Here is a 12,484-nt window from a genome sequence, read left to right as displayed (position 1 = left end):
ACCATGAAAATTAAGAGGTAGGATAGTTTTTTCAGTTAATGGTGTTATAGAATAGGAATACAACATATGAAACTGCACTTTGAAGAATTTGGACTTGCAGAGATAAGTGGGAAAACATTTAGATAAATGACTTAATCAGCACAAAGGCAAGAAGGTATTGGTTGTATTCGACAAATACCAAATATTTCTGTTTGGCTAAAACAAAAGTATGTGAAGAGGAATAGTGAGAATTTCATTCTTTCATTCAACAGATGTTTGAATGTCTACTCTGTGCCAGGCATTGTGCTAGGCGCTGGGGATACAGCAGTGAACAAGACAGACATGGTTCCTGTCCTCACAGCTTACAGGTTAAATGCCACACAAGTACATTGTTCAGATTATGTACTGCCACAGATTCTAGGTTATGAATTTTCAGCTGTGAATTGCGAATAGTAGTACATAGGCTATGGGGGACTAATTTGAGAGGATTAGAAAGAAGATGCATTGGTGTAAAATGAAATAGGAAAAAACTAAGGATTTCATTAAGCTAGTACTGTTAAAGGAATCAAAAGATTTAACAAGCCAGTATGATTAAAGGAATTCCTACCTTTTGGAGTTCTTTTACCTCTTCAGACCTACTATTTTGAGCATGACTGACAGCTATTTCACCACTGTCTTTCATAGAAACCCTGGAAAGTTAGTTAAAGCAGTCACCTGTTCTCCCCAGTCTTCCTGTTGCTGCTGCTGCTTTGTAATCTCTAAAGCTTGCAGTCTTAGAGATATGTGCTTAGAGCAAACAGTAACCAAAAAAAAAAAAAAAAAATCAGATTAAATAAATTATTCCTTCAAAGTAAAATGTAAACACAAAATATCACACTGTGAAAGTGAGGACTATTTTGTATTTTAAAAGAGCTGAATGGGAGCATTTGACTTGTGGATAGAAAGCAGATACATTTACTTTGTGCAGATATACACACACATAGTCTTAGTCTGAAAACATCTGTCATAGAGGATGAGCAGTACCATTTTGTGGCTCAATAAAAGTAAAAGTCAAGTGAAGTTTTTCATTTTTTTAAATCACTTGTAGTCTTTCAACACACTGCACATGATGTATCATGAAGCCACAGCTTGCCACGTGACTGGAGACTTAGTAGAACTTCTGTCAATATTCCTTTCAGTTTTGAAGTCTACTCGCCCATATCTTCAGAGAAAAGGTTTGATTAATCCTACTTCTTATTTTTGTTAGTTTAACAATTAAAGAGAAACCACATGCTTCAGAGAATTTGTCGTCTTCTCTAATTTATGTACGGAAAACGGGGCTGATGTTAGCTAACCATTAGGAAAATGTTTAGCATGACCTCCTGATGTAAAACTGGAATGTTCTTGTCTATTTTCTTTATCTCTGCCTGAAAAATAGGCAAGCATGCTATAAGTGTCAAGGTTTAGGAGATTGGAAAATATTTCTAAGCACAGTAACAACATGAGTATTTGTGAAGTTCCTCTGGCTAGAAACTTACATGGCTTAGGTTAAATCATTTATTTTCAAGAGAAATAACTATAAAACAAACATCTCTTGTGTCCCTATAAAGTAGTGTGAACTTTGAAATGCATATAAATTCCTAGAAAATGGGGCATATCATCACTTAAAATATGTGCTTTTAAGAAATACAGCAAGTTTAACAATAGTAGCCATCTCATGAAAATAATCACTTAGCTTTCACCAAAGATGTTTATGTAATTAATTTGGATTTCTTAGTGTAAGCATTCTGTAGTTTACAACAGAAAATAATTGTGAGGAAGTTTGATCTCAAATGGCATATTTACATATGCTTTTGTGTTTGCAGATGTGAAACAAGCATTAATCCAGTGGCAGGAGCGAATTGAATTTGCCCATAAACTGTTAACTCTTCTTAATTCCTATAGCCCTCCAGAACTTAGAAATGCCTGTATAGGTAAGTTACTTGGAAAATATAGCTGTGTAAAAACCTAGTGGAAGAACATTTTTGTGGGATTGTGTGTGTATATGTAAGATGTAATGTTAGTTCTGTAGGGTTTGGAAGACATTTGTACTTCTTATGTGTGACTTACACTGGCCAGCAGATCCTAAGAAAATCGAGTTCTGTTTCTTAACATATCAATAATTAACTGTCATTATAGGCAGGTCACTTTATATATGGGCTTGCTGACCTAAGGTTATCTCTAGATCTCTTACAGCTCTGAAATCTTCTGATCCTATTTAAACAAGGTAGAGTCATGCAGAAGTTTACAGATTAGAACTGACATTGTAAAGAGTGGGGGTGATCATTTCCCTTTTGAGTTCTTTTGCCTGAAGATACTTCCTAGTAGCTGTTCTTAGACTCCTGAGTATTTTATATTTTTACTAATTGCATATTTATAATGATAATTTGTGTCTGTTAAAGGACCCCCTTGTTTTAAATTCATATTGAATTTTTTACTGCCTTAGAAGCCATTTAAATAATCTTTAGAGACTATAGCTACTTATTTACAGTTTCTCAAAATGACATGTATAACTGTCATGTAGAAGCAGTCAGTTTTGACAGGTGTTGGCCTGATATTCTGTAGAATTACAGGCCTTCACTTCTCCATTAAGAGGGGAAGGGTGCAGGACTTCCGTGGCAGTCCAGTGGTTAAGACTCTGCACTTCCACTGCAGGGGGCACAGGTTTGATCCCTGGTCAGGGAACTAAGATCCCACAGGCTGTGCAGTGTGGCCAAAAAAAAAGGGGGGGGGTGCATAGCAGAAACCTCTAATTGCCAGAAACTCCGCCAGTAGCCTGTCATCATGAGCTTTACTCCTATGTAATTACAGGATGAGAATCAGTGCAGCTAGCATCATGAAACATTAAAAGTAGATTAAGGATTCTCAGATCCAGAGAATTTTGAACCTTAGATTTATAAGCTGCTTTGGTTGATTTTATGAAGATACATAATCAGTATGCATTAAATATTTCCCTCAGTGTACTTCTCCATGATGCTTAATAGTTTTAAACTTTGGTTTCTAAATGATGCCTGATTGTTGTTTAGTAACTCTGCTGATCCAGATTTGATTAAGCATCAGACAGAATTTCTCCCAGAGTTAAGTGCTAAAACAGTTTTAGACTCTAAAACTTTTTAGCTGCCACACTGCAATCAGTCACCCCAGTAGGATTTGTGAGTTTGAAAGTAGCAGGTAACATACTCCGGTTTTTAATACCCAAATTGTGTTTTTATTTTCAGATGTCCTCAAGGAACTTGTGCTTTTGAGTCCCCATGACTTTCTTCATACTCTGGTTCCATTTCTACAACACAACCATTGTACTTACCATCACAGTAATATACCAAGTATGTATTCATCTAGCACGGTACTGAACATGGTTGGCATTTAATCTTTCTGCACACTGAAACATGGAGATTTATTTTTTCCATTTATTCTTATTGTACACTTTTAATGTCTTAGTGTCTCTTGGACCTTATTTCCCTTGTCGAGAAAATACCAAGCTAATAGGAGGGAAAAGCAATATTCGGCCTCCGCGCCCTGAACTCAATATGTGCCTCTTGCCCACAATGGTGGAAACCAGTAAGGTATGTTGGGATGCCAGGAAAACCATGTTTTTCTAGTACACAGTAATTTGAAATTCCCCTCTGGCAGTTATGAGTATATTAGACTTAAATGATCATTTTGTGGATCCTAAGAAGATTAGACTCATTTGGACTTTTTCCTGCTCTGAAATGTTGGTTGAATATTTGCAAAATCAACAATAAGCACAAGTAGTAAGTTTTTTTCCCCCTCAAAAAATATCCTAACAGTCTCATTAGTATTTGTCAGTAGGCTAAATTATAAATGGGTCATATATCTAAATCTGAAAGGTCAGGTTAGGTAACTATTGTTTATATTTCGCCATATAATCAATGACTTCTTTTACTGCCCTCTAATTATAATCCTTTGACCTAAGCCTAATTATCACTGATTGATAGATTTATCATCATTTGTAGCCTAGTTCTTGTTCTCTAATACTTAACTCTAAAATAATGCTAATTCTAAATTATAGAGAGAAGGTACATTGACACAGGATAATTTATCAGTTCCAACACTTTTCTAAACAATTTTTCCACTTTATCTTTCCTCACCCCACTTTATTCACATTCTCCCTTGCCCGCTGTCTTTAGATCTTAACTACATTTAAGAGGTTCTAAGATAAAATATTTAAAATAATTAACACTCTAGTAACCATTACAGAAATTATTTGGACTCTATTTCAAAAATCAAATTTAATTCACTCTTCTTGATGCTATGTCTATAGAGCTCAAGTGTCACATTTTAAAATCCTACAGTAATTTTACTTTATTAAAGTATATAGAAATAAGGGGTAATTTTAATTGAAGGCATTTGCACACTGAAAATAAACTTGTGGCAATTAAGATCTTAATAACATTAACAGAAACTTGGAATTTAAAACTAGGTTCTTATAGAATTTAAATATTTAATCAGCTTTTTAGTTAAACTTATTACGTTTGCACAAAATATGCTCTTTAATTTATTATACAATTTAAGTGCAACCATTTTATCATCTTTAACCTTCAGGGCAAAGATGACGTTTATGATCGTATGCTGCTAGACTACTTCTTTTCTTATCATCAGTTCATCCATCTATTATGCCGAGTTGCAATCAACTGTGAAAAATTTACTGAAACATTAGTTAAGCTGAGTAAGTATAAAAGATGAGCAGTAAATTCCACTGAATTATTTTAAGCCCGTAGCCATTCAGGAAGGGGAGGAAAAAAATGAGCCAATCCTTTTTTTTCTTTTTTAAAGCGAATGTTTAAAAATATTAATTATTCTCGGGAACATTTTTATGTTTATTAAGAAAACACCAACTTACTGGTTTCCATTGAATAGTTCTTCCCAGAGTTTCAGCTGGCTTATAAAGGAGTGTGGACTAGGGCTGATCACTTTTGTACATAGAAGCCCAAGTCCTCCTCCATCTGCCCAGCAGAATTTAAAAACAAAAACCAAAAACTGCTCTGCTTAGGGAGGCAGGCTTAGAGGTGGACTTCCCCAGCCCTGATCTGAGGGTAAGATGAGATCAGTAGTGCCAGCTGGCAACACCGGGAGCAAGCCGAGTGGACTTGCCAGGGTGAAGCAGAGGTGCATATATGAGTAAATTAGGAGGTAAGTCTCATAAAATAGAGGGGTGAGTGAGAAGGGAAACTTGAAAAGGAAGATATGAGAAATAGAAAAAATAATCAGTGAATTATGAAGGGGGGGGAAACCTTGAATTATTTTTATGTAATATTGTCTCTCCGAGGATGTGCCTGAGAGCTCTTAGAGGACTGCTCCCTTTGGGTGACTTTTTCCAGCTGATAAGTCTTTAGAAGATAAGTAGCCCTCCAGGTGTCCCTTATCTCAGTACCTCCAGAGTTCTCAGGCTCTGTGTGCCCTGTGAATCTGTTGTCTTTAGGGATGGCCCAGGATCCTCTCCAGTGTACTGTAGTTTTGTTTCAGAGCATGGGAAGTGAAATACTCATGGAACCACCACCCAGGTCAAGAAATACAATATTACTGTATCCTAGAAGTTCCCCCTTGTGCTCCTTCTCAATCACAGCCCCTTCCTTCCTCTGGAAAAGGTTTTGGTCCACTATACATAGGGCAAAAGATGTGAACATACCTTAGGTTTTGTTATCCAAGAAGAATGAAGTGGTAACAACTGTCAGGGATAATTCCTCTTCAGAAAAACCATCTTATTGGTAAGTGTTTAGAGTGTCTTCAGATTTGAAAGGGTGTTCCTTCCACCGGTTATCATTAGCTAGTTTTATATATATGTGGCTGAAAATTGGGGAGTGGACGGGTGAGGATATGTTCAGATTGGCCATTTCATGATTATATAATTGGGTTGTGGCACTTGGTAAAAAGCTAAAACCTAGCAGTGGCAATGATCAAGTGTGGGGAAATATCCAGGAGATCTAGTAACACAGCCTTGCTCCCAGATAAGAAGGAAGACTTATAAAGATGCTGACCTTAAGAAAAGTTCTTAGTAATTGTGTTCATATGATTTATACCAAAAGTTACATGAGGAGCTATTTTATCTACTTGAACAGCTCTGACCAAATAATGAATGTTCTACCCTGTGTGGGACTGTCTTCCTCATCAACACAAATGCCTAGTTTTGGGGAAATTAAACATGGGGAGGAGGAGGAGGAGGGAAAGAAAGGAAACACACTTAGCCATCCATATTAGCTGAATCAACTTCCATAATATTTTATGCTCTCATCAGTTATACTCAGGAAGCACAGTTGTGCTGGCTCGTGGTGTTTGGTTCTCTACATAAGCACTATTCTTTAGAACTTTCTACCAGGATGGAAATATTCTCCAGCTGCATCACCATCCACAGTATGATAGCCACTGGCCATATGTGAGTGTTGAGAGCTTGAAGTGTGATTAAGGAAGTGAATTTTTTATTTTAACCAAATTAATTTTAAATAGCCAGATGTGGCTGGTGGCTACTGTATTGAATAGGACAGCTCTAGATATAAACCAAAACCTTAAAAAATTGAGCAGGAAAAGAATTTTTTCATGGTTATATCTTAGTTAATGTAGAAAATTGGACATTATTTTAGATATGAGGTAAAACAAAGACCTAAAAGCAGTGCTTATGCTTCTTACAAATGGAAAAATTATGTCCCAGTGTTTGAAAGTAACTCCCTCTTCTAGCTGAAATGACTGTTTCCAAGGAGAGGCCACTAGGAAAGAGTTTGAGAAAGCAAAGCCCACATTAACGACTGTGATGGGAAGCAGAGAGTTGATAGGGAGTTTTAATTTGTATAGTTTCTTCAAGAAATTATATTTGGCAACAAGGGAGGGAAGGGTAAGTTTAAACTGGTTATGTCCTTGATCATTTGAGTCTTAAGGCTAGGTGGTCCAAGGGCCAGAATATCGTGACTGTAGGTAGAAGTATCTCAAGACCTGTATTGGATTGCAGGTCATTCCAGATTTGATGAAAAGTCTTTATGGTAATTCTTACATGGGTAACTGAGTAGATTTTAAGAGTTGTTAGGGGGATAAAAAGGAATTACACAATAATTGTAGATTAGAATTACAGGGGATAGAGTTGTAGGTCCTAAATAGGAAACAAAGGGAGCGTTGAAGTGCTCTTGAAGTGAGGACAGTCAGGCATAGGGTTAGGGGAGACAGAGAAAAAGTGGGAAGAGAATTCAGGGAATGTGAACAAAGCTGCTGACTGCCATGTGAAATACTAGTGTGTCTGAGACCACAGTATTTTGATATTTAAAAAGCTAATTTTTAGCCAGAAAAATTCTGAAAAAGAAGAATAGTGCCAGATTACTGGCACTATTGATTTCTAGAATACTTACTAAAGATAACAGTAATTTTTTTAAATTTTTTTGATATTTAATACATAGTTCACAATTCAAAGCAATATCAAAAAGGTATATACATCACCGTTTCACTCACAGACATGCCCACCATCAATTTTATTCTTTTTTTGCATAAAAACGGCAAGTATTGGTTTATTTTCTCCCTTTCTTATGTAAATGTCCTCCATATTCTCGGAGGACCAACTGTGGATTGAAATTTCCACTACAGTCATTGTATTACCATTTTATATAAGGATATTCACCATCGGGGGCTCCTGGAACCAATCCCCCATGAATACCCAGGGAATGACTGTAAACTCTAATGATTAAAACCACACGATGCAGATATGGAAGCACATAAGTAGAACAGTGGAAAAACAGCCCCAAAACAAACATAAGGATACACAAGGATTTGATAGATAACAAAGATGACATATCAGAGTAGTGGAAAATGGGTAATATTGAGATAATTGCCTAGCTGTCTGGGAAAGGAAAGGCAAGAGTAATGTCTTCTTTGCTCCTTAGACCAAAATACATCCTAGGAGGATTAATTGTGAAAAATAAAATCCTAGAAATAATAAAGAAAAAACATAGGATCATATGGATACCACCTTCAGATTTGAAGGACTGTGTTAAGCAGGACACGAAACCCAGAAACAATAAAATAAATTGAAATTTTTGACTACATAAAAATTGAAAGTACTACATGTTGAAAATGCCATAAATTGAATTAAAATACGTAACAGCTAATGGGGAAAATATTTGCATTCTTAATAGGTAAATGGCTAGTAGTGCCAATGTACAGAGAGTTTTTAGGACTCAGCAAGATGGTAAAGAATATTAAAAAAAGCAAAGGACATGAAGGCAGTACACACACACACACACACACACACACACACACACACACACACACACACACACACACACACACACACACACACACACACACACACACACACACACACACACACACACACACACACACACACACACACACACACACACACACACACACAATGTTTGGTAACCATATGAGAAGTTGCCAATCCTTACTAATAAAGAAAGCAAACAACAATTATTTCTCTTTTTTTTTCCCCCCCAACTATGAGATGAAGTTTAGATGATATGCATACTTACACAGTTTGGGGGAAGAGGAGATCTTATAATGGGGTCAGTTTGGAGAGGCAGTTTAGATTGTTCATGCCCTTTGCCCCAGCAATACCAGATCTAGGAATCCACCCTAAATCTACTCATAGAAGTGTACAATAACATACATAGGATGTTTATTTTCAATTGGTTTGTATTGGGTAAAACTGGAAACAACCAAAATGTCTATCAGTAGAAGCCTGATTAAAACATAGTTCATTTGTATTATATAGTCTTTAAAATAAAAAGATAGGAATTGACCTTGTTTCACATGAAAAAAACAAATTGGAAAACGTACAGAATATGACCACATTCTTATAAACAAGGGGAAAAAAATCAGTACATGTAAAAAAGGAGGATTATCTTAACTACAAGGATAAAATTATGGGATGCTTTTATTTTCTAGGTTAAATATCTAGAAGATTTAAATTATTTGTAATGTTCATGCATTGGTTTTATATTTGAGGAAAAAAATTTTTTTCAAAACATAGAAAATTGGTACTGCAAACCCTAATCATACCAAATTTTTTAGGTACCATAGTTCACGTGCAGATTAACAAGATGTTCAAGTAAAATTAAACTAAATAACAAATCCCTAGATGTCATCATTTAATTTTCATTTTTAGGGACAAAACAATATCATCTTTATTATTTGACATTAGTTTTTCTTTTGTTTTTTGGTTTTTTTTTTCTACTTTTTGACATTAGTTTTTGAAAGTTTTCTTAATACATTAGTAAGTGAAAGATTTTTTAAAAGATTTTTTGCAAGTAACATGATGTACCTAGAAAATCCATAATCTTCAAAATCTCTATAATTAAAAAATTAATATAGTTGATAGAAGTAAACAGATTAAAAATTCATATTATAAAAAGCACAGCTCTTGTTCATGTTTCAGCTTTTTGTGATATGAAGATGGTACTGATTGGAGAAACAACTGGTTAGCTGTTTCCCAAAAGGCTTCTTAGGATGAATATACTTTAAACAAGTGCCAATCATTCAGTACAGATAGGAAACCAGCTTTTACCCATCCACCAAGGGCAAATCCATTTATCCTACATGGTAATTACATTTAATAGACATACATATAATTTAGGGGTTGGTTACCAGTTTGTTAATTTACAAAGAAGAACTGGCACAGGGATCTGAATGTTACATGGTAGGGCCAGCAGATTTTTTTCCAGTAACCTACATGGGAAGCTGAATAAACAATAATAGGTGGCTCAGTGGATATGAAGTCAGAAATAGGGGAATTAGAAGAATCAGATGTGATATTCTAAGGCCGAAGCTCTCACTTCCCATGGATAATGCTTGGATGGGATAAATACTCCTATAGAAAGCTGGACAAAGAATCATAACACAATTCAGATAGGAGAAACCCTAACTAATAAATATACATACGAAATATTTCATAGTCACAGCAATCATCTGAATTACCATTTTACCTACAAAAACAGTTTTTTAAAGATTTTTCTTTTAAAAACACACTCAGCCGCTTCTACAATATAAGGTGCTTCTGTTGAAGAAACTATGTTTGGAACAGCTTTTCATTATTGCTTATTAGTTCCTTCATGGGTGGGCACAGGGTGGGGTAAGGACCCTATTGTTAAGGATACCTGAAGTCACAGGATGAAGAAAGATAAGTGATACGGGAGCCAGGATGTTTTAGGCCTGCCCATCCTGTTTACTGAGGTAAGGCTTGGAATTGTGCCTGCGAATGCTGGTAATTGCATCTCCCTGTGCTTTGCACCCAGTAAGTGACACCCCAGAAGGTATTGGAGGAGTGTGTGGAATAGGATGGCATTGGCCTCTACCTTAAGTCAGCAGAGCCAACATACTCCTTATCCTCAGTGCTTTGTGAAAATGCTGGAAAGAAACTGAAACTTCTACTCTGAAGGGATGGCCTTCCTTCTAAAGGAGGTGCAGCTCAGATAGGGAATAGGTAGGACTGTGAAAGAGGTGTCTTTAGCTCACATGGGTGGCACAGTGTTTTCCAGAGTGTAGTGTATAAGATGGCCCAGGGAAAATAATTTTCATGTTAATAAATGTGAATAGATCCTACGTATTACAAAAATAAATAACTTGTACACTAAATGCATGATTTTCCTGGATGTTATATTGCCAAAGACAAGGCTAATGTAGTATTAGCCTCTCTCAGTCAATCTAAAAGAACAGTATCAAGTAAACAGTACAGGTGATGGACAGATATGAAAACAGTCATGAAAATGATACATGAAATGACTAAAGTTTGGGAAACACTGATTATTGAAAAGATTATGGCCTTCAGAATCAGATAAATCTGGGGTAGATACAACTGTATCACTCACTGGCTTTTGGGATGAAACAGCAGATTATGTGATCTCTCAGAGCCTAATTTCCTCATCCAAAACGGGCTAAATGAGGAAAACATAATGCCTTCCAAATTTGATGAGAAAATTAAATGTGATTATCTGACGTACCTAGCACAATAGATGTTAGTATATTTTGTTCTTCACTTGTAAAATAAAGATATTTGAATCAGAGTATTACCTGAGAACAATCTGAGATCATAGAAGGCCTCCGTGTTTTTTTGTTGTGGTAGTGCTAGCTTTTTAGTAGTTGTGGAAAATAGGAATAAAGATTGTTTTACTTTGAGGATAATGTCGGGGTGGTGGTGGATAAAGTCTAGAGGCTCTTAAATGGTAGTATGAAGCCTGCTTTCACATGAAAGGGTTTATGTCAGAGCAGCCCCTAGTTCATGGGTTGGCAGACTTACTTTTGCAGTGGGCCGTGGGCCATATTGCCAACCCCTGCTCTACTTTTATGGGTAATTATGCAGAGACATGGGAACATAGGAACTTTCTTCCCTGTAGCCAACAGTGTTGATGACATGCCCTTGTTTGCTTATGTGTATTGTGATGTTATGATGGGTAAATGCCTCCAGTTCAAACCAGATTTTAGGGTATTAGTTTCCTTGGGTCTTTACAAAGGAATTAATCTTGACAGGAAAATAAAGAAAAATAGGCTTTCCCACAAAAGAGAGTCTAGGTATCCTTCGATGACAAAATTGGATGACTGATCTGATTTCCCGAAGATTTTCCCAAACCCATGGTCTAATAGAGGCAAACAATAGCCTGCATGCTGCCTGTTTTTGTACAACCAATGAGCTACCTGCAAGTTAAGAAGAGTTTTTATAATTTTAAATGTTTTTTTAAAAAACTACATTCTGAGTATTTTGTGATATACATGAAAATTACATGAGATTCAACTTTTAGTTTTCTTAAAGAATGTTTTATTGAAAGACAGCCATACCCATTCATTTGGTGTTGTCTGTGGAGTAATTGCAACAGACTTAAACAGCCAGCAAAGTCTAAAATACAGGTACCTGCCAATTTTCAAAAGTTTGCTTTATGCCACTACACTTTTATGACATACCTACATTAGTACCTCTTTTTGCTAACCAAAATAAATCCAAAGAGGATTTTTGCTTTAATGGAAAAAGGTAATTGCTTTTTCACTTTATGCTGTTTCAGCTTAAGAAAGGTTTCATAATTGGGGAAAACCTGTAATTACTATTTGACCATTTACCAAAAAGGCTTGCCAACTTCAGGTGTTACTCATAATTTTTTTCTTAACTGGAAGAGGATAACGTGTATTATATTTCTCCTCGATGATTATACTTTCCCTGGGGGGGTTGGGAGTGTTGGAGGATGGAAAATTTACTTACAGCTGACTGTGGCATTACAACTTCTGTGCTTTGAGAGAGCTACAAGGGCAGAGGGTAGGGGAACAAATTTCTTAAGGACATACTTGACATCTAGAATAGTCAAGAAGAGGAAAGGTTGAAACCTTAGACGTTCCAAATAGGATGCTGACATATAACAGCTAAGTATGATCCACCCAAAAGATCCTGGGGACAAGGCTAGAAGGTGTTAGAGCAGAATTTACCTAAATCTACTATAAAGGTAATTCGCTTTATCTTTGGAGAAATGAGATAAAAGAGGAAAGAATG

At 36.1% G+C, this 12,484-nt stretch overlaps 1 protein-coding gene across 4 annotated transcripts in view; it reads left to right on the top strand.

Annotated features, from left to right (window-relative positions):
• USP34 (ubiquitin specific peptidase 34) overlaps nt 1-12,484 on the top strand; it is a 243,180-nt gene that overhangs the window by 225,032 nt on the left and 5,664 nt on the right. For 3 of the 4 annotated variants that reach the window (XM_060117859.1, XM_060117858.1, XM_060117861.1), the window contains 5 exons: nt 1,067-1,193; nt 1,824-1,931; nt 3,216-3,320; nt 3,436-3,560; nt 4,561-4,684. In XM_060117859.1, the coding sequence (XP_059973842.1) occupies nt 1,067-1,193; nt 1,824-1,931; nt 3,216-3,320; nt 3,436-3,560; nt 4,561-4,684 (589 nt within the window). The remainder of the gene's footprint in view (nt 1-1,066; nt 1,194-1,823; nt 1,932-3,215; nt 3,321-3,435; nt 3,561-4,560; nt 4,685-12,484) is intronic. The other variant, XM_060117860.1, reaches the window with a different exon arrangement.

This window comes from Mesoplodon densirostris, chromosome 14 (assembly GCF_025265405.1).
Source record: "Mesoplodon densirostris isolate mMesDen1 chromosome 14, mMesDen1 primary haplotype, whole genome shotgun sequence".
In the NCBI taxonomy this organism is placed as follows: domain Eukaryota; kingdom Metazoa; phylum Chordata; class Mammalia; order Artiodactyla; family Ziphiidae; genus Mesoplodon; species Mesoplodon densirostris.
This window is presented reverse-complemented; position numbering and strand designations above follow the sequence as displayed.